Consider the following 21634-nt stretch of genomic DNA (forward strand, 5'->3'; position numbering starts at 1 on the left):
GTACAATCACGTTTGTTTTTGATGTGGCCTATAAACTAGAACTCATTATTCAGGCTCTAGTGCTGCAGGAGTTGACCTTTGGCAAAATATTTTGTTATCCTCAATCTTTTATACAGGCCTTTTGTGAACTCTGCTCAGCTCTCATTTTGCTGATTGCATTTAAAGTCATTTATTGCACAGTGTTTGCCCTTCTAGCAGATGTTAAAGGATTCACTGCCTCCCCCTTAAAGGCTACTCCTCCTCAGCATCTAATTATAACCTACACAAAAGATTAACAGATGTTATAATTGTCTTTACTCATTGATTAAATAGTTTCTGCATGATTTGCTCTCTCTTCCTCTCATTGCTGATTTGTGAGGTCTTTCTGGATGAGTCTCATGCATCTGCAATTTGTTAACAGTGCTGTCTTCAGTTTTTAACTTTTTGTGATTGTGGTTAAGTTTGAGCAGGTTATTGCTATTCTGCTGGTCAATGCTACAGAAATGTGTTAAAAACAGGTGCATGAATACTTGCTTTGCACACATTCCTGATCTCCCTCTTCCTTTTAACCACTCCATCTAAAATATGTGTAAAATGCAGACTCATTTTAATGGATTTAAACTGAAGGCGTGATGGGTAAATGTTGAGTTGATTAGCAGTGATTTTATCCCTATTTTTCAGTTGCCACTTGCAGAGGAAATTAGTGGCTGAGAAAATCAGTCTAAGAAGAAAATTCCTAGGAGGAAATTTCTAGTAAGACTTTCCTAGTAGAACCATTAGAAAACTGTAGGGTTTTTTTTTATGAGGTTCATCTCTTCCACCTTTTCACAAAATTATTACTTAGTTATTGAACTAATTAGTCTAGTCTGTGTTCTGTTCACATATTGACTGGGGGCTCTGCTCTTGGATGGATCCATAGTCCTTCCCCTACAGCACAACAGTGCCAACTTAGCAACTGTTGTTTTATGTTCTTATAAATCTTATAGCATCTTGAACAGGGCCAGACCAAACAATGTTCCTCTTCAAAGGGGTGAAACATCTTGCGCGTGTATTTAAACTGCTGGGGATTGATTCTACCAAAGTGTTCTTCCCTGTTTGGATTCTGTACAAGGTTCTCCTACTTTCCTTCATTAACACAGATGTGAATAAATGATAAGTCCACAAAAGCTTCCATGATAGTCTTGGGAAGTGTCTCAGTTCTATGGAGCTGCATCTGCCCCAAGGCCTAAGCCTGAAGGGCTTTGACTTGCTTTGCTCCAAACTGGTGTAACTAGAAAGAAAAGAAATGGAAAATATTTTGTCACATGTTCTCAGACAAAATCTCTGAATGGGTTGAAGAGAAACAGGTTAAAGGCTTGAATTATAGGCTTGGTTATTCAAAAGCCATAAAGTATTGTGATGTTTCCCCAGTCCATCCCTCAAATCCTCCTCAAACACAAAGCTGTTTCCTTGATTCCTAGCCAGAGAACCACCTCTTTTTGCAGTTGGGCTCACCTTCTCTGGCCAAAAACATTTTAGCATTTTTTACTACCAAAAACACTTGAGTTCTCTGTGGATGTCTGGGAATATTGATTCAATTAATGTTGGTTCCTGCATATGTGGGACACCCTGTATGATTCTACTTTGTTGGCGCTGTGTGTATTCTTCTCTTTACAGAGAACACCATACATGGTGCTGCTGTGAGATTTTGATAGAGAACCTACAGCACTTTAGGTTTTTATTTGGTTTGTAATGCTAGTACTTAACGTATAACTAATGAATTTTAATAGTGTGATTGATAATCTTTGCAGTGCACAAAAGTGTTTGTCCAGGGACTCAAAACCGCTCAAGAAATAGAGGTGCTTTGTTTGTGAGATTAGCAAAGAACACTGTATTCCTCCTTGTCTTTAAATTACATCTCTGTGCCCCTGAATGCTTTGAATTTATGAGCTGGGGGGAGCAGATTATAGATTCGTAATAAGAAAATTCCAGGGTGCCAACTGTGCTTGCAAAGTGTATTTTAATCATATAGACACCTGTCCAACTTGCTACCAACTTGTAATATTTCTTAGAGGTCACTGAACAGCCAGCCAGCTGATGGAAATCACTTTTATTCAATATCATCCTTATTTGAGTTTGAAACACTAATCCAGAGGTAAAATGCTAAAATCCTAATTATCAATAATGAAACCTGTCTAATCCCCATATTATGCTGGAGGTAAAAGGCTCAGGTTCTCATTGCAGTTACAGATGAGAAAAACTTTAGAAAATATTAAAAGTTCAGCCAAGTCATTAAGGGTTTTTAACACCTGCTGCTATGAAGGAAAGCATTAAAATGAAACCTGGTGTAAGATTTTAATAAACAGCTCTCTGTTACGTCACTGCCTGTTAGCTCTAACTTTTGAGACCAATATCTTCATCTGGATTTTGAGGTTGCACAGTAAGTGAAAGAGATCACCAAAAGACTGACAAGGGTAGCACAATCTACAAGACCTCAGGTTGACTATTCTGCTTGTCTCTCTGCTGGAGAATCTGTAGACTTGTCTGGAATTTAATCATGTGCTTTGCTAAAACTAGTAAATTCCTTCCCTTAAGCTGCAATTCTGTCCTGATGTTATTGATTGGGAATGCATCCTGATGTTCATGGCAAACTAGTTCTGTCATTTATAGTTACCAATTTGTCTTTAATCAAGTGAATTGCTTTTCTTTTTGATTACCAGAAAATTCTCCTGTTGCAAGAAAAAGTTTTAATAAGAAATTGCCAAGAATTTATCACCTAGATGATAGTTTTGGGTGCAGACCTGGGAACAGAATGGTTTGTAAGGTACACAGCCACACACTGTGCACCACAAACCCTAGGCAAGAATTTCCTTGCTGCTGGCAGGGAGCAAATCTCAGTGATGGGTCCTGTCTCCCCAGAAAAACCACTGAAATGTCACTTTTACCCACTTGTGTGTTTGAAAATAAGTTATGCTTTACCTGTTTTACTTATTCCTCTTTCCCTGAATTCCAGGTTTGGATCCTATGTGTCACTGAGGATTCTGAGCTTGGATACAGAGTTCAAGAGTTTATAACTCTGGGAAGCATAACTGAGACCCCTCCTGAGGTCTCTGACTTAACCAGCCCCAGCTGAGGGTAGATCCCTTTAGCTCCTGCCATGCTCAGCTTGGATGTGGTGGCTCAGCCAGCTGTGAAGCAAGGCAGGGGTAGAGGTTTAACTCACAGGATCCTCATCCAAGAAGGGGGGAAGGATGGGAAACGTGTGTGTTTAGGGCTCACCTTTAGGCAAGAAGTCCCATGAAGGCCCCACCTGGCTTCTTCTTTTCTCTTTTCTTCCCTTTCCTGGAGTCCCACTCAGAGTTTCTATTCTCTCCAGTAGCTGCAGGTAATATTACTGTGAGCCAGTGAGGAAAATCAAAGGTGAATAGCACTAAAGACTGCAGCAACCTGCTTAATTCCCCCACTATTAAAGAAAAATATGGGCCTGCCATAATTATTAATTTTTTTAATGCTGCTTTAATGCTTCCTAGTTTCCCCTGCAGGGAAGATGGGTTTAAATCTGTGGAGGGAGTAGTGGATATCTGTCTCACCTATGTAGCTGCTTTTGGTGGCAGAATCTTTTCTTTGTTGGCTTTAATTCAGTTCTAGCTGAATTTCTCCCATCAAATTAATTTTGACAGAACAGCAAAGACGTGAATGAAAACTGAGTGTCTTCCACTGCACAGAGCAGAGTTTGGAGAGAGGATTATTCCCCTGTTTGAGTTTATAGTGATGTGCACATCTGGTAGATAGAGAAGAGTAATGACACAGAGAAGCAGCACTAATAGAAAGTTTCACTATTAAAGTCTTTGACAAAGAGGATTTATTCAGTAAATGACACATATATTACTACCTTCACAGGGCGGTGGAGAAATAGAGACAGGAGAAGTCACTGAATTTTCTAAATCTCCAATTCAAAGTATGGGCAAACATTTAGGGTTTACCTGAAATGAACCAAGTAGATTCTTTTCTGCCTTGCTTATACTCAAACCAGTTTTTTTTTCCCCAATCCACCCTGAATTAATGAACCTTATGTAGAAAAATCCCCAAACTTTTAAAGGTTATATTTAGTCTTTAAATTCACAGTGGATCATTTAGAACATGCAAGTGTATTAACACTTTTTCATACAAATAATACTTTTTATTTCCCTACTGAATTTTGAGCTAAATAGTAATATTGAATAACTTTGGTTATTGCAAGTCTAGAGAGGTGCATAAACTATACACTTAAAGGCTTTATTTAAATCTGCATAGTATTACTTCCAAGAAATAATCTAGGTAAAAATTATCCACTTGGAGTCGTTACATGAATTCTATAGAAAAAAAATGGTTGAAAAATTCTGTGCCAACCCAACTGCTGTTTCTAAAAGCAAGGACATCTTTCAGATTTTAGTGAATAACTAAATTGCCAGTAATTTTGGTTTAGTTTGTGTTCTTTTGTTTTGTTTTTTTCTTTTGTAGTTGGGCTGTTTTTATTTTGCATTCAAAATGGACAGATGCTTGAGAGAGAGAGATTAAGGAATCCTAATAGTATAGCTCATTTCTCTCTAATATTTTCTGGATAGTATTGTATCCATAATCCCAGAGTGTTGGATTATTATCTGTGATGGCAGTCTATATTGGCACTGACATTTCACTTGGTAGAACTGAGCACAGGTGAGCTAGAGACTGAGAGAATGACATAAAACATAGGAGAGCTACGAACCTTTTAAGTAGGAAATTCATTATTATTTTTTTAATTTACATTTTTATTACATTTCTGGCAGATGGAGAAATGAGAAATCAGTGTGTGACAAACAGTCTTCACACTGAGGAACTGGAATAAGCACTGCCAGCAGCTGATGGCATGGGGAGGAAGGATGGAGTAACATTTTTTCAAATGTAAAAGCCTTTAATAGTGTTTAATGTGGATGAGCTGCAGCAAAGTACAGAGATGCGGAGAAGAAAGGCTTTTCTTCCTCATCAGGGTTGTTGAGCATCTCACTTCTGGCAGCATTCTCACTTTTAGTGGTTTTTTTTTTGTACTTCATCCTGCCCAATCTTTCATATGACAAGTGTTCCTTTGATTCACTACATTGGATTTCACTTTAGATAATTTCTTCAGGTACTCAGCATCATTTCCCCTTCTTTATTTCTTTTCAGTCTACCATCAATAAACCTAATCAATTTCTTGCTGTCCCTCGTGTTAGGATATGTCCCTCAAACTTGTGTGGATGGCCATTCCTTGACATTTTAGTCTCCTCTTTGTCATTGTTTAAAGCTGCTATGAAGGGACTAGTAATTCATTCCCCACCAAGTCAATACTTTATTCATCTTTGCTGCAATTGTATGAATTCCATAAAGTTTGTCTCTATCCTTTTGGCTCAGGCTGAATTCAGCAATAGAGAAGAGATTGTTCTAAAATTACAGGATAAGAGGTGGAGGGCTGCTTGGTATGCCAACACTGTGCAGTGTTCTGACACCATTAAGAAAATATGCATGAAGACAGAACATCATTCACTTTTAATGTTTCCATGATAGTTTTCTTGGCCATAAGCTGAAGGTGGATTTAATCAATGTGGATCAATTCCTTTCAATTTTATGGTCTTGATATCCCACAGTCCTACATGCTCTACTGTGTAAGAATAAAGTGAACTTATATTGGCTGGGATATCTCCCTGGGGTTTTCCTTTATGTATTCTCATCAGTGTATAGGGAATACATCCCACAAAAAAAACCTGAAGGTGGTAGAACTGAGTTGTTCCCTGTCACCTTCTGCTGTGACCATGAAGTACAGACAGTGCTGAAGCATGCATGAGAGTTGGGGCTGAATTCTTTTAGGTCATCTTTAGGTGATGTTAGGTCAGCTGAAACGTGAGTAGACTTTTAACTTCTGCAAAGGCTGAAAAGGTGGGCAACCAGCTGAAGTATTTCAGTGCCCATCCTTATGGGACCAAGATTAGTTCTGGCACCTCCAAATTCTGCTCTGGTACCATGCCTCTTGTATATCTTGTCCATAGCAGTGAACAGAGATGACTGCAGAGTCCAAGGACCTTTAGCTGTCCTAACTGCACAGAATTACAGAACACTGAAGGCATTTGCACAGAAAAAATAAGTAAAACCTGAATTTTCTCTGATAGAAATATCCATGGTGTTCTGTGTGTGAAGCACCTGGAGCTGCTCAGCTGACTGAGGCTGTGTGTTCTTGCTTTGCTCCCTGCTAATCTATACCTTCAAACCAGGGGCTCAGTTCTGGTCTGGCTGGAAGAGATCAGTGCTCTTCCCCCTCTTGCTCTTCCCCAGGGTGGTCTTTAGTCATGGTGGGGAGGAGGAGATATTTTCACATTATGCAAATGGCAGAGTGGAGCCCTTTATCAGCTGCCCCCTTCCCAGGTCACGGAGGGATGACATCCATTTCACTGTACCTTATCTTCCCTTATTTTTCACAGAACAGAATGGGATTATGAGCTTGATTCACCTTCTCTTCTGGGCTGTTATTGAACTAATACCTTCATCATGAGGTTATTGCCTGTAATGTAAGGACAGCCCCTGGCCCACTGGGAGTGTCTGCACAGCAAGGTGAAATGTGAGACACTGTGTTACAACCCACAAAGCCCCAGATTCATTAGGAGCAAATTCTGCAGCCTAGACACTGACATTTCCCTCTGATGCTAATGAGTTTGGTTATCCAAGGATGCACAGAGCTGGATACTGAACATGTTGCTAGTAACTAAGGAAACATTTTTTACAATACTTACTTTCTACAAGGAGTTTTCCTTTGAGCCATGTGAACATTTTGAAGTGTTACCCAGTGCTCAGAAGAGTAAAACCAGATGTCTGAACACTATTTAAAGATGGTTTAATAATTCTTCATATCCACTGAGCTGGAATACCACAGTAAATAAATGATCTTTTATTCCTTTAATCTCTGCTGGCAAGGAGGACCAAAAGGAGTTGCATTTATTTGGGATACTGTGACCATCACAGACATCATCATCTCTTTTAGCAGTGCAGGTGGAAGGGGTGGAGTGCACACAATGAACTGATGATTTTTAGTGGTCCCTCTGGACTATGATTACAGCAGATGGGCAGGCAAAAGAGATGCTGACTGAAGTGCATCTGGCTCAGAGAGGGAGGGATCTTTAGGCACGTTTCAAAAGATCCTAGTTCCAGTTAAAAAAACTGAATTGGCAATCCACCATTGCTTGCAACAGAGACCCTGATACAGATCTTACATGTAGGTCTGAAATTTTTGGACTTTCTTGAGCAGTGCCTTGATTTATACCGATAAAAGAAAAAGTGAGAAGAAAACAAAAATTAAACTGAGCAAAACATAAAGAATTTGACTGTGTGTTTTAAATTCTTCAGTTAGTTGTCTATCACACTGATTCAGATGCTGGATTTAATTGCATTTATTTTTCTGAATATTGAAACATATTAGATAAACTGGATGTCACTGCCTATAAAGAAGATTTGTAATTGAAAGTTTGATGAGATTTTTGTTGAGTCTCTGCTGCCAACCAGCCACTTTACCGTGAGAAATAACTAACCTTATTAATGATGTACTAGGTTAGAGGTTACATCTAGTTGATGTCAGAGGAGTCTTTATTGGGATATAAATGGGGCATTTGCTTTTGAGCCTCGCAATCACCCCGTAACCCTGTAGGACTGTGAACAGTAACAGTGAAATTTCCTCAGGTCCTGGAGTTCAGCTTCTGCAGGTGGCTGGACCTGACTATTTCTGACTAAGCTCAGCTGTGGTTCCCAGGGGAGACAAATGTGTGTTGAAAGCCCCAGAGGCAGCTGCTAATGTGCTCAGAACATGCCTTTTGCAGGTTAACAGCCTTGCATTGCTGAAAGAGGCTCAGTGACTAAGGGAGTCCGTGTTTACCACATAATAACCTATTTCACATATTTTATAATAGTATTTGGTATAAATAATATATAATAATAGGTGGTTAGAAACTGAGCCAAGAAATGGGAGCTTTGGATCTAATGTTTCCTCCAGTCTGAATAGCCTCAGTCATGCTTGGATATCTCTGTCTTGGTTACAGGTCTTACAGTGTTCTGAAGGATTTGATTTCAGTGCAGAAGCGAAGGATACAGAAACACCATTGTCATAATCTGTTTTTTATTGATGATAACACTATAATATCTCCTTTTTCTTCCCCTGCTGTCCTGACTACAGATTCATGCATTCTATCTGCTTATCTTTCATCATTTTTGTCTTGATAATTTTATTGCATGATATGAATGCTTCATATGTCCCATAAAAGCAAACAGGGAAGGGTAATCCTTTGACCTTTCAACATTCTTTGGTGTAATTTACTGGCAATTCCTCTCCTCCCTGAGGCATGGCCCTGAAATCCTATGATAAAAATGGACAGCCAATCCAAATAGAAAACACTGAAAAGGTTAAAGCTTTGATTATGTTAGTCTATAAATGTTCATAGTCTTTTTATTTTTTCTGCCAGAAAGAAAATGAGAGCTGAAAATGGCAACGGATGAATCATGCTTATTACAGAATACGGAAATGATATTGGTTCAACCCGTTCCTGTTAATGCTGAAAGAGTATAATCTTGAGCCCTCTCATTTTATGTCACTGCAACCCACCTTATCCTCTTAAATGAATGCATGCATCCATTTAATTAACCTGGTGAGATACTGAGATATAAATCTTTTAAATGCTTCTCATGCAATTCATCTTGACAGCTGTCGTAGTAATAACATCTTTAATGCCATATTCTTTATTTTCTCATGTATTGAAATTCCTGGTATTATTTTGAGCACAGTGATAGGTTTGCTGGATTTAAGCCTTTAATCTTAACTTGTTTAAATCCTCAGTTCAGTGCTATAGAAAGCTTTACTGGTTGTTTAGTTTGCTGAATAAATGGAAGATTACTTTGCATAAAGAAAGCATAAATATGTTTTGCAAACTGTGGCTGAAACATGGTGGAATTTAGAGCTGGCATGCTTTCTTTCAAATGTTCTAGAACATGCTATTGCGTCTCTTCTTTGCTGGCAAGTGATCACCAGTCAGAAATTGCGTGAGACAATCCTATGTACTCCCTTCTGAGGGAAAGGGCAAGGGCAGGAGAGATCATTTGGCTCTGAAATGAGTCAACCCTTTGTAGACTGCCATGTGTCAATGTCATTGTACTTCATTAAAATCACAAAAAAATCAAAGAATCTTGGAATACTTAGGAAATCATCTAGTCCAAAACCCTGCCAAGGAAGGGTGAAAGATGAGAAGGTTCCTTGTCTAGCTCTGGCCCTTCCCACACTTCTTTGGGGGGCTACTTTATCATGGCCTGGTATATGATGGGCAGACAGTGGTAGGACAAGGGGGAATTACTTTGAACTAAAAGAAGAGAGGTTTGGGTTAGGTTAGAAATCCTTTACTCAGAGGGTGGTGAGGCACAGGTTGTCTGGATAAGTTGTGGATGCCCCATCCATGACAGTGTTTGAGGCCAGGTTGGATGGGGCTTGAAGCAACTTGGTCTAGTTGGGTGGCATCCCTACAAGTGGTATGGGGGTCAGAACAAGATGATCTTTAAGGTCCATTTCAACCCAAGCCTTTCTGTGATTCTATGACTGCTGGAAAGTTTTCAGTCAGAACTATAGGACCACTGGATTAGGGAGTGTTTTGGGTCACAAAATAACTTGCAGGGCACAGTTGACTCTGGGCACTGCCTGTACAGTTCCATAAACTTTTTAAGAGCTTTAGAGATTGTAAGATATTTGGGGTGTATGAAAATTAATTATTCCACAGGAAAAAAAAAATAGAGAGAGATCTGGAAAAGAATATTATTCTGCCCAGATATTTCAGAACCACTTGACACACTTTTTAATACAGCCTTCCAAAGCCAGTCAATATCTAGGTATATAGGCAGAATGGTACAGCAGTGCTGTGTTTGCTGTCCTGTAATTCCCATAATATTCTACTCATCTAAGCATTTTAGCTTCCTGCATTGGAATTTTTCTAATTAAATTAACTCATTAATGCTGGCACATGGCACATTCTCCTTCCCCGTCTGCAAAAATGCAGCTTGCTAATCTAAATAGCAACCTAATCCACTGGGTGTGAGTGCATGACATGTACATTAGTGCTAATGAACTGCTGACCAGCCTCAGCAAATACCTGGCAGTATTTGGCATTAGGCAGGGCCTGCCCACAGTGCTGCTGTGAAATACACTGGGCAAAACAAAAGGCATTTAGCTAAGTGTCAGGTTGCAGAAGTGCTGATGTTGCAGTTTTCTATTGCCCAAGAATTGAACTTTGAAACTGCAGCTCAAGGGAGAATTTAGGAATTATTTTTCTGCTTTGTGACTTAAAGTTGTGACCAAGCTAAATACCACGATGGAGGGAGATAAGGGTGTGGAAATGAAACCATGGTCACAGTTGCCTTTTAATGACTAGGCAGAATGGTTTGAATACTCTGCCATTAGAGGAAGAAAAAACCCAGCAGCACCCCCCCCCCCCCCAAAAAAAAAAAAAAAAACAAGGAAAATAATCAAATTCACTAGTATAAACCTAATGTATTTTTACTGGCCTATGCCTAGCAAGATAAAGGTAGTGATTTTATAGAGCTGGACATTGATCTGTTAAACAAACATCAACTCTAATTCTGGAATCTTTTTTTTCCCTTCTAGTCCTGGGAGGCCCTGATAAACTGTACTGACTATACCTTCCCTGCAAAGACCACAACAAACACCAGTGCATGCACATTGATGTTAACACCAGAGCTGGCAAAAGAAACCCAGCTGCAAAATGACAGACTCAATTCAATTAGGTTCCTAGGAAACTGAATCACTCCACAGATTGGTAATGAGATATAAAATCTTTCACCTTTAGGTTACCTGTTCATTCTAACATTTGCTTTGATGACAATCTTTACTTTCTCATTGCTGCTTCCTGACCTATGCCTGTGGTATTTCTCTCTTTGCTGAGGGATAAAACCAGTTCTGGTTGTTTTCTCTCAGTCTTAAAGTCTGGCCATCAAGCAAGCAGGGCTAACAGTAGAAAAAGCATTTAAAGGTGATTACTGCGTAACTCTGGCCTCATTCTGTTACCCAACAGTTACATTTCCACAAACCACAAATCCTCTCCTCTTGTTAACACCTGGGAAAGACAAGCTGGCTGCTGAGAGGGAATACCTTGCTGCCCCACGGGTGTTTTGCCTTTTGGCAGCATTAAGTTGTACAAAGCCAAGAGTAGGGGGAGGCTGCATTGTGCCTACCCTGAATTTAAACAAAAGGGTGCTGGTTTGCAGAGATGTCATTTTTGTCATGTGTCATAACTGCTAAATTTTTACATGTTTGTAAGAGAAAAATAAATACAGTCCCTTTCCAGTTACCAAACAGATATACTGCCTGCTAGTTCCCAGCTGGCATATGTTGGCATAACTCTGTGGAAATGTGACTGCAGTTTCAAACTGCCTGAAAATATCTTGGATGCTTATCTGAGGAATATGATGTTGTACATTTTCATCAGCTAAAGCAATATACATCAATCATCCTTTGTTACTACTAGAAATGAAGAGGGTATTATAATCCAAGAAATTTCTCTTGTAGATTCTAGAGAGTGCTTTTCTGTGTTAATCACACTATTTCTCCAGGGCATACTTTTCAAGCCATCTCCTGAAATAATGAACATTCTTGTACTGAGTGCTAAAAATACTGCACTTTAGGATATATAATCAAGCTGATGCCTCTGGCTTGCTGGCTTCCTCAGCAGTGAGGGCTCTCTATTGAAGCAAGATCACACTTGGGTCTTCCTCTGAGAGTTTTTTCCTGTGTCCAAAACCTTGAACCCTGAACTCAATGCAAACACTGGGTAAACATCTGGGAATTGCATTCTCTTAGACTGATCCCCATACACTTTTTGGGGATACAGCCTTCATCCCTGAGTGCTCAAAACCAAGGGCCTGCCCCCATATGCTCAACATAGATGAACTTCCCCTTAGGGAAGAGTCCTACACCAGAAACATTCTCAAAGAACTGGAAGATGAGCCCCCAAAGATTCAGGAATACACACATCTGAGTGCAGTATGGATGAAGACACCATAAATAAGATGTGACTTTGAAATAGTTCACAGTTCCACTGAGTTAATGGGATCATCAGGGTCGGAGTGTTGACCACTGGGGTCTTTGCTGTAAGCATATTGACAAGCAAATTGGTCAGGGAAGGCAGGTAAATTTCTACAGTCTGTTCTCTTGGTAACACAAAAACAGTGTTTCTGATGTTTGGGCAAATTGGTTCTCAGCATTTTGGCGTTCCAAGACTGCTCCATCTGGACAGCTGTTCTCTTCTGCTGAGCTTCCCAGTTAGCTCATTTTGAGTTTTTGTTAGTCTTTTGTTAGCTCCATTTTAAGCTTTTGTTAGTCTCAGCTTTGGTCTCAGAGGAAGAGAGATTTACTTGGAAGGCCGTTTTTCCTTTGTGACAAGCAGTATGATGCACAAAAATGACCATTCCAAGATGGAAACTTGTTCTGTTTTTCCTAAGTGCTTCACTCTGATGATCATTTTTCTTTAAAGGCCTCCTGAGATGGGTACTTTGAGGCATCAACATATGTTGGTACAGGTGATGTATTGTATTATCTTGTCTGATAATTACCAGTGATTCAAAACTTTGTGTGCTTAGCCTCAGGTGGTTAACTCTTCAGAGAGATGTGTGACAGCCTGCTAGAGGTAATGTGCAGAGGTGGGAGCTCCCATGGTGAGGTGGGGGAAGCAGTGGAGCCAGCAGGTCTGGAGTTGCTGTACCAGTGCCTGAATAGGTCCTTGTGCTGTGGTAGTTATGGCTACTGTAGCTGGCTCTTCAAATGCCCAGGGCAACATACTAACTATAAGAATAATTAATAGTAATCCTTCTGCTTTTACTTCTGAACTAGAATTTGGGGTGGCTCCACCAAATACCTGCTGACACAAACTTCAGGCACGTAACTCGTATTAAGTACTTGACCTTCCATGGGGATTACTGGCTCCAGCTGTAGCTCTCACTAGCTGCAGCTAGTAGAGTGGCTCTGTGCTCATTCCTGAGTTGTTCTGTCCTCAGCAAAGTCTCCCTTGGTGGAAGTCATGTTCTCCAGGCACAACTCGCTGTCCATGCTCAGGAGAATGATGTAATGATTACATAAGGCTGCTTGCTAATTTCTGGCCTAATCACACAAACAGTGTAATACATTGCTGCTGTGTTTTTTTAAATCTATTGCAGTGTTTCATTTGCTCACTAATAAGGAAACAGTAGGAATTATGTGATGCCACACCACTGACATTCCTTAGTAGCTGAATTAAATAGCATGTGTCATTTTAGGGTTGGAGCTACAAAAAAAACAAATAAGGACTTACAGTAAACCTGAAGAAAACCCCACAAGGCTGCAATGAACACAGTGCAGTAGCAGATTTTCTTACTATTGTAGGTACATATTCTCATTTCATGTGTTCCCTAGATGAATATAGAGAAGTGAAATTTTATCTCTTTGGAAGAAAATAGCCTGAATTCTGGTCTTGCATGAATATAAACCGGAAGTACAAAAGAAGTGTAGGCACCACCAGGTGCCATTCAATAGTGGGCTGGATTCCCCACTGGATGGTTTGGTAGCTGGAGCACTCAGGGCTCCCCCACGGGAAGTGCAGTCCCAGTGTGATGCCCACGGCATTCCCAATGATCCCTGGGAGCGCTCTGGATTCCAGCTGGCTTCAGCAGCTGGGTCTGGGGCATCCTGCTCTCCTTGCAGGCAGCCTGTGCTTGGCCCATGTTCAGGCTCCTGTGTGCCCTCGTGGCAGAGCATTTGGGGTCAGCTTGAGGGAAGAGCTGTGAAGGTTTTATCCGCTTGATATCTCCGCAGTGACAGATGGGATCGTTCACAGGTGCGTGAGAAGTCGGGTCTGTCCACAGGCATGCAAGTGTGTCTGGAGGGCATGTGCAAGGCTGCCTTTGGGAATGCCAGCTGTGCTACCCTGCAGCAGAGGGATCTGTGCATCACCTGGCTGTGTGTGACCCAAGGTGACAATCACAGCAAGCAGAAAGGATCTTCTTTTCCAAGTCTCGTTTTTCAGCCAATGGGACTGTGATACAGTAAATACAGTCACTATGAGATGCAAGAGAAAACTTCTGTGCATGGTTCTCTGAGCCTGCCTTAATTTTGGCTAGATTCTGATTTATTTTATCATTTTACTACTTCTGTACATCCCAAATAAATTCATTAACTTTGCCCATATTCCTGTATCACAAACAATGCATATCTTAAAATACAAGCTGAAACTTTCAGGTACACATAGCAACAAGGACATTTAGGAAGAGAACTGGTAGTTGTTACTTGTAAGCTGTGGCTTGGCTTTAGTAGAAACCACTGGCCAGGAATTACCAAACCCTACAAAACTGGAAAGATCAATTCCCTCTGTGGTAGTTTTATGGGCTGAATTCCCGGGCTGCTCTGTACAGGCAGTGGGACTGTCTGATTACTACAGCGGAATCTTTGACCTTAAAAACGTAAGGAAAGTGCTGAGGGCATTTTTCTCTCGTTAAAGATAATGGGAGTTGAAAGCTTTTAGAACTCTTCAGGATTAGGTCCAAAATTTGTACATCCCAGTAGCAGCACAGATGTGCCAACAAGCGGGGCTTACTGAGGAGCGCAATTAATGTGAAACAAACTGTTCCCCTCCCCCTGCCCAGCCTCAGGTAATTCATTGGCTCTGCAAATTCAGCTCCCTGCCCAGTTCAAAAGACTATGGAAGCATGGGTGTAATGCTAAAGGCAGCTGTAGCAGATTTTTTTTTCCTTCTGCCTTTGAGAAGCAACCCAAACATATTGGTAATATTTCTGTTTGGAGAGTTTTTGGCACAGAACATTTATTCCTGGAACACAGCCTACTAGAAACACAAAGTTATTAGCTGTTGGGTCATTACAAAGTTAATGATGAAAGACAGTAACAGTTTAGTAGGGTATTGAAATAAGCATTTAAATATTTTAATTTTTTTTTCTTCCAGTGATGCTGAAAGCAGCCTGACATTTCTAGTCGATCAAAAGGAAAACAAATAACTGCAGCTATGGAGAAAAAAAGACAGCTACAGAAAAGGGAATTTGGGAAAAGACTTTCTCTGGACAGCAGTCTTGTGGTAAGAATGAATATTTGCTGCATTTACTGAATATATCTTGTCATAAAAATTTAGTTTTAAGAGAAAATACTCACAATTACATAGATTTTAAAGGTGTTTATCTCTTCATCACAATGTCACAACATTTTGTGATTATTCAGATTGTCCAACAAAAAGTATTGGAGGAATTTTATGACATCCTAGGCAGAAACTGGTCATCATATGGAAACATGTCCCTGAATTCACTGAATTTGCACAAGGAAGGAATCCAGACAATTATAATGGATTTTTTATTAAATACTACTCAGCTTCTGTGGAATTACCCTGTGTTGCTTCATACTTTGTACATGAGGGCTGTAAGGGGCTGAGGTCCTCTGTCAAAAATGTTTATCAGGATATCAGCACAAATGTGTTCACCATAGCAAATCTATAAACTACTCTAAAATCTACTGAAAGAGAAGCATAAATGCCACATGCTGTAAAACAATTGCTTTTGCTTTACCTAGGATTTAAATTCATTGGAGACTGTATTCTAGATTTATTTTTTTTAGTTTATATTTTCAAAGGATGAATGAGACAAACAAGGAGATTTTAGAGCTGTATGCTGAAAATGCTCATAGATGTGGAAGAGTTGTGTATGAGGATAAAAGTGTCAGGTATTTAACATGACAATCTGCAAATATTGAAACAGGCAAAGGTGAGAAACCTGAGGAAACCTGTGCCATCTCTTTTACACTCATAGAGGTAGTGACTGTGGGACTTGAAAGCCCTTTTGCCTGCAATACCACTCCTGTGCTAACGCCATTACCTGAATTTTACACATTACTACAATTATGTTGTTTCCTTCATTTTATGCTAAAATTGTGGTTTGGGATTTTTTCCCCCACAAAGTATAAAGCCCACTGACATGATAATAGCAGTGAACATGGACTCAGAAGATTTCAGTCTATCCACTGATGGTCTTCAGTCACCTGCTGTGTTCTTTATTGGGGTCAGCAGAGCGGTCTCACCTTCCCAGGTTTCCACCCTGTTAAGGACTCTGCTCCTCTCCCTCAGGCCTTAGCTACAAGGCACATCTCAGGTAATGTCAGCTGGTCAGTGAAGAAATGTGCAGAGAATGTTTAAAAAGGGCTCTGTCCTTTTCTTGGCACCATTTTTTATGCTGATGAATTACATCCTTTTTTCAGAAAAATATAATTAATTGGAGAGAAATAAAAGTAGTGAAGAATAGTGAATTCTCTGAGCTACTCAGGACCCTAAGGAAGAGAAGTTTAAGCTGCCCCTGTTCAGACCATGCAGCTCAGGGCTCTGATACTGAGATGTGACTATTTTCAGGTTGTTCAGCCTGCAACAAAAGCTGCTCTCTTGGCTTGCAGGCACTCAGCAGGTCAGGTTGTGTTCCCAGCACTTTAAAACTCTTTCTAGCTCGTGGGCAGAGAAAGAGGGATTGGTATGAACTCACAACTTTATGTAATACACCCAGAGACAGACAAAATCTGAAAGGTTTTGTAGGCTCAAAAGTCTGTTTAGTCCCAGGGCCCAAACCTCTGTTACTGGTTTTAGGCATACACAGCCCCAAAACAGATTCCAGCCTAAATCCTGCAGCTAAAATGTACTGCTGTGATCCAAACAATCGACCACAAACTGTCAATATTTATCTGGAGAAAGGAATACTCGTAGAAACTGGGTACTGAAAGCTGAGGGAAATGCTAGCAGTTGTGAATTTTGCATAAAGACATTGCTTAGTATGGCAAATCAGTACTATTCTCCCCTAAATGTTCTCACTGATGTAATGGACTAGATTTAGCCTTTAATAAATGTATTAAGGTAGAAAGTTTCATTTCTCTGAGGTGACTGTAATGTGGTGTGTGGATGGGAACAAGGAACCAGATATTTCTGGCTTCCAATCCCACCTAGTGGAATTTGGATTTGATTTATATCCCAGGTAGGGCACTGTGTCTAATTCTTACCCTTCCCTATGAGTAAGGGGGGAGTAGAGAGAGACATTTGCCAACAACATAGCAAATACTGTTTGTCTGGCACCATCCAAAGTGCTTTGTGTTGTATTCAGTGCTATGTGCATGTTGAAGCACCCATAAGGACTTCATTGGAGGAGAAACAGAAACCATAGCTGTATGGGATGGTGATGCTCTCTCCGTGCTCTTTAGCAAGGGGTAAGGAGGGTGGGAGGTTGCACACAGCTGAAATCAGTGTTCAAGCACTGGCTTGAGGTCAGTGAATTAGTGCCAACATGTGGCAGCTGAAGTTCTGTGTCTGATTAACCCATATTGGTGTGAAAGTGTTGAAGGAAATGCGTTGAGAGAAAGAAATATTGTAACACTTCAAAATTTTGTACATCTAAACCTGTCATGCTGTCATATCATTGTAAAGCAATAACTTCTGCTACAGGTGGCATTTACAGGTTGTGTCACCTGTTGAGTTTCAGGGCACACATCCATTTGCTGTTCTGGGGTGTCACAGGTCTGTGTCCATGAAGCTTTTCATTGAGTCAATTATGTGTAACCAGATCTGGGAGTGTCATCCATACATTTAATTAGAAACTTTTGAGGTCTACTTTTGAGTTGCCTACTCCCAGCTATTATTTCATAACAAATTGGAAGAGACATTCTGAGACTCAAGTGCCTTCAGCAGCCTGTAGTAAGCCACATGGCTGCCTTGTGACTCCAGGAAATTGCATCAGGAATGGCAAAGCCCTTTGTGTTTTCCTTGTTGTCCCCAAATTCCTGTTCTAGCATACCTGCTCTTAATTGTTGCCTTCATATATGTCTCTACCCTTGTATCATCACATTCTGTTTGAGCATCTTGCTTTAGTCCAGTCCTCTGCTCATGTAAGTTCTTGGGTCTCTCTTGTCCTCTCTTAAAGAAAGTGAGGGAGAGGGGGTGAGGGGGAGAAAGAGAGGAAGAGAGAGGAGCCCTTGGAGTCAGAGATCAATCCTCATGGAGGTAATGATCAGTGCTCGTTTATTGCAAATTTGAGGGTGCATTTATATGGTAACAGAGGGTTCAGCCACGTGAGAACACATTTGATTGGTCACAAAGCACTGTGTATGAGACAAGGAGCTAACATATCTTTGGTCATGTAGCATAGCTTGGCAAAAGTGTCAGCAGAACATCTTGCCCCATATCTTCTCTTCACATCTTCAGAAAATCCTGCTTCACATCTCTTTTCCTTGGGTACATCTTGGCAAACTTCTTTTTATAGTTTGCCCAAGGGCAGCATGTCCCTGCTATCAGGCATGCATGCAGGGTTGTGCAGCTTACCTCTATCCAGTGTCTGCTCAAAATGCTCTCTACACTCTCTCTTCCCAAATGTTTTGTGTGTAACCTCTCAGGCATTCAGGGTTGGACACTCTGCTTGGGAAATCTGGCCTTGATTCTCTCAAATCCAGCTTCTCCTTGTTTGGTGGAGAGTTTAAGCATTATCATATCTCAGAAAGAATTCTAACTTCTGGGTGTTTAAAGAAAATATGTTTCTACTTTTGTACTCTGGACCATGAGATACAAATAGGCGTTTCTGATAACATTCCTCACCCTGCCTGCCTCTGCTGCTTTTCCCATCTGCATCAGATTGTAATCTTCTGGAATGTTTTTTTCCATGTTTTTTCTACAAGTATTGCATAGTGATGTTAAAAAAAACCAAAAAAGATCCTCTTCCTTCCTCCACTCTTAGACTCTGAATATAGAATCTATGAAGGTATTTGATGGAAAAGTGAGAAGAAGGAAGAGGTAATTCTGAAGCAAAGACATGACTTCTCTCTCCTTAGGATATGGATCTGGGCCTTCAAAATATGATCATAAATTCCATCAGTGTTTTGTATTCAGGCCTGCCCATCAAATAATGAGTTTCAGGCTTTAGATAAGAAAGATCCATGTTAAGGACATCCTTCAAACAGGGAGAAATTCCATAGCTATTAAACCACTCTTCCTTACACCACAGGCGCAGTAACTACTTTTGGATCACTCAGACAAGCAGGGGTTCAGTTTTATTTCCTGTACTACTCTACCACTGACAGGTGGTGTCTTGAGGAAATAAGCATTACAATGAAAGCAAATAAACATTTTAAAATTAAAAAAATAAAAGTGCACAAATATGTTCATAAAATGTCTTTCATAGGGCATAATATTTTTAGTGAGTGATAATTAATGCTTTACTGGAAGTTAATGGTTTGAAACCATGCAGTTTAACAAGTTCCAGAAAAAAAAAAAGCCAAAGGAATTGCTACTACTCCTGCCCAGGTGAAAGGGACATCTTGCTGTTAGCTTCAATTAAATTAGATCTCTATCAGCTTTTAGTCATAATATCACAGGTGGTATTTCAGAAACATCCAGTATAGCCAATGGCTGTTATTGTTCTCTAGGTTTCCAATATTGGCACCATGCTGAAGATTTGTTATACACCCACTTATTTACATTTGCAGGCAAAGCAGGTAAGCCTGCAGTGACATTGATGTTTTATGGCTTTGTATTCAGGTGAAACTGTTAGAAAATATTAACTTCATAACAATTCTCACAGGTAATCCTATGAGATCAGTTACAGAAAATAATATCTTTGTAATTTCTGCCTGGCATTTAAAACCTAAAACATACCACCCAAGGAGGATATACCTTTTACAGTTTCAATATGGTTTTATACTACCTTATTGTCTCATCTGCTGTACAAGTGATGCTACTGTATTTTGAGTTTTTAAAGTTTTCTTCTGCAAATTGATTCTAGTCAAAACACCACAACTCTAAAAATCAAATTGGCTTGAGAAAGGAGAAATAAAGATGGAATCTTTTTTGTTTTAAATAACAGATCTGCATTTGTCATGTTTTTATGACATTTGTAAGGATATTTTATTGTATATGTGGTTATAAGATAAGATAGACAACACCTGAAGAATAAGGTGGAATTCTGTGTCCTTCTGATTTGCTGTGCAAGAAATCAAGACCAAAGCCTTTGCTGTTATTGCTACAGTACTTCTGCTTAGCATGAAATGACAAAATTTGTAATATTGAAGGAGTGTGTTCATTTGGAATATGTTGCTTAGCTGTCATGTAACACCCATGGCAGATTGTTTTCTGTTAAAAGAGAAACAGTTCTTTCTGAAGAACATTTTGCTTTGTGTGTCTTAAATCCTTAAATCCTTTAAGTTTGGTTAAATAGAACAGCTTTACAGAGCATAAGAGTGTGAATATTTCATAGGTTTGATTTTTTTTCCTGAATAATTTTTTTCCTGTTGAATTTTGCATTTAAGCATAACTAGTTGAAAATAACTAGTGAAAGAAACTAGATAAAACCAGGAAGGATAGGGATTTTTCTGTGTCCTTTATTCATTTCTGGTCAGAATATACAAAGAAAACTAATAAGAAAATTTGTAGTAAAAAATGTACTTTGGTAGAATTTAGGTACCTATTTTTTTTTAATATGGGTAAAATGAAGACATATGAGAAGATTTCTCTGTTAATATTTGTAATTTATTATTTGGTATGTGAGGGAGGTAGCTCAGACAGGCAATGATATTAAAAGGCCTCATGAAAGGATTGATTGTATTTCAGGTTTTCCCTACAAAAGTTCTTAAACAAAAAGAAAAATGGAAAAACCCCAAACCATAAATAGACCCAAAGCCAAGCTTTTAAGTAATTTGTGTGGGATGAGGGGAGTTTAGAACATATCACTGCCACCAGGGCCACGTTTGCTACTCTATTCACTGGGGTGTTCTTTGAAAATAATAAAAGCCCTATCCTTTGCCTGATCCAAACTGTCCAGTTGCCTCCCAGGCCCTTTTGATCAGGAAAAAGTCAATGTTTCAAGCTGTGCTCTTTATTTATGTGGATAATTCCCAGCCTGACTACACACATGGTTCACCCTTACAGCTGTGGTGGCATTTAGCTGGGGAGATTTGAGAACAGAATATCTTTTTGAAGCAGCCAGCATTTATCAAAGCAGAAGTTTTTGTTTTATTTAGAATGAGGCTTTTGCTTCTGAAAGCAAGTTGTGGTAAAGTGCTTCAGTGGTGGCTGGTGAACTGTGCCCTGCTGCTTTCATTCTGGTCACAGCTCCTGTGGGGCTCTGTAGGATGGGCTTTAATGGCACCACTTTGTTGTAATAAGGGCAGAGTGTAATGTAATGAATTGCTCTGGGGCGTGGGAGGAATACCTTCAGCTGCCTGCAGCTGGATTGGTGGCGTGGGCAAAACCACTGAGTTCAACTGGAGACTGCTGAGAAGTGTGCATGTGTTCTCTGGAGCTGGGAGCCTGGAATTCAGGGGTTAAGTCTGACATCTGTCACCTCTAATCAATTCCTAACTCTCTTTAATAAATTTCTAATTCAGTTTTCTCATTAACAAAACTCTGATTCAGTTTTCTTGTCAATAAATTGGATGTTATAGTAATTTCTTACCTCATAAGTATTCCAGGAATAGTCTGTTATTAGCGTGAGTCTGTGGCTTGCTTTGATATCTTCAGATGAAAGGTGTCACAGAGAACATGACGTTGGAGCAGAGCTGGGAAAACTGCTGCAGCAAGGCAGGAGGGGAACCCTTCATGTCTGGGAA

The 21634-nt window shown here is 39.9% G+C and overlaps 1 protein-coding gene across 1 annotated transcript in view; it reads left to right on the forward strand.

Moving 5' to 3' along the window:
• Positions 1-15029: 15029 nt before the first annotated feature.
• Positions 15030-21634, forward strand: part of NCKAP5 (NCK associated protein 5) — a gene marked incomplete at both ends in the record, with an annotated part of 327343 nt that continues 320738 nt past the window's right edge. The window contains one exon of the mRNA XM_084209164.1: positions 15030-15098. Within this exon, the coding sequence (XP_084065290.1) occupies positions 15030-15098 (69 nt within the window). The remainder of the gene's footprint in view (positions 15099-21634) is intronic.

This window comes from Fringilla coelebs (assembly GCF_963513975.1).
Source record: "Fringilla coelebs genome assembly, chromosome: 7".
NCBI classification, from domain to species: Eukaryota; Metazoa; Chordata; class Aves; order Passeriformes; family Fringillidae; genus Fringilla; species Fringilla coelebs.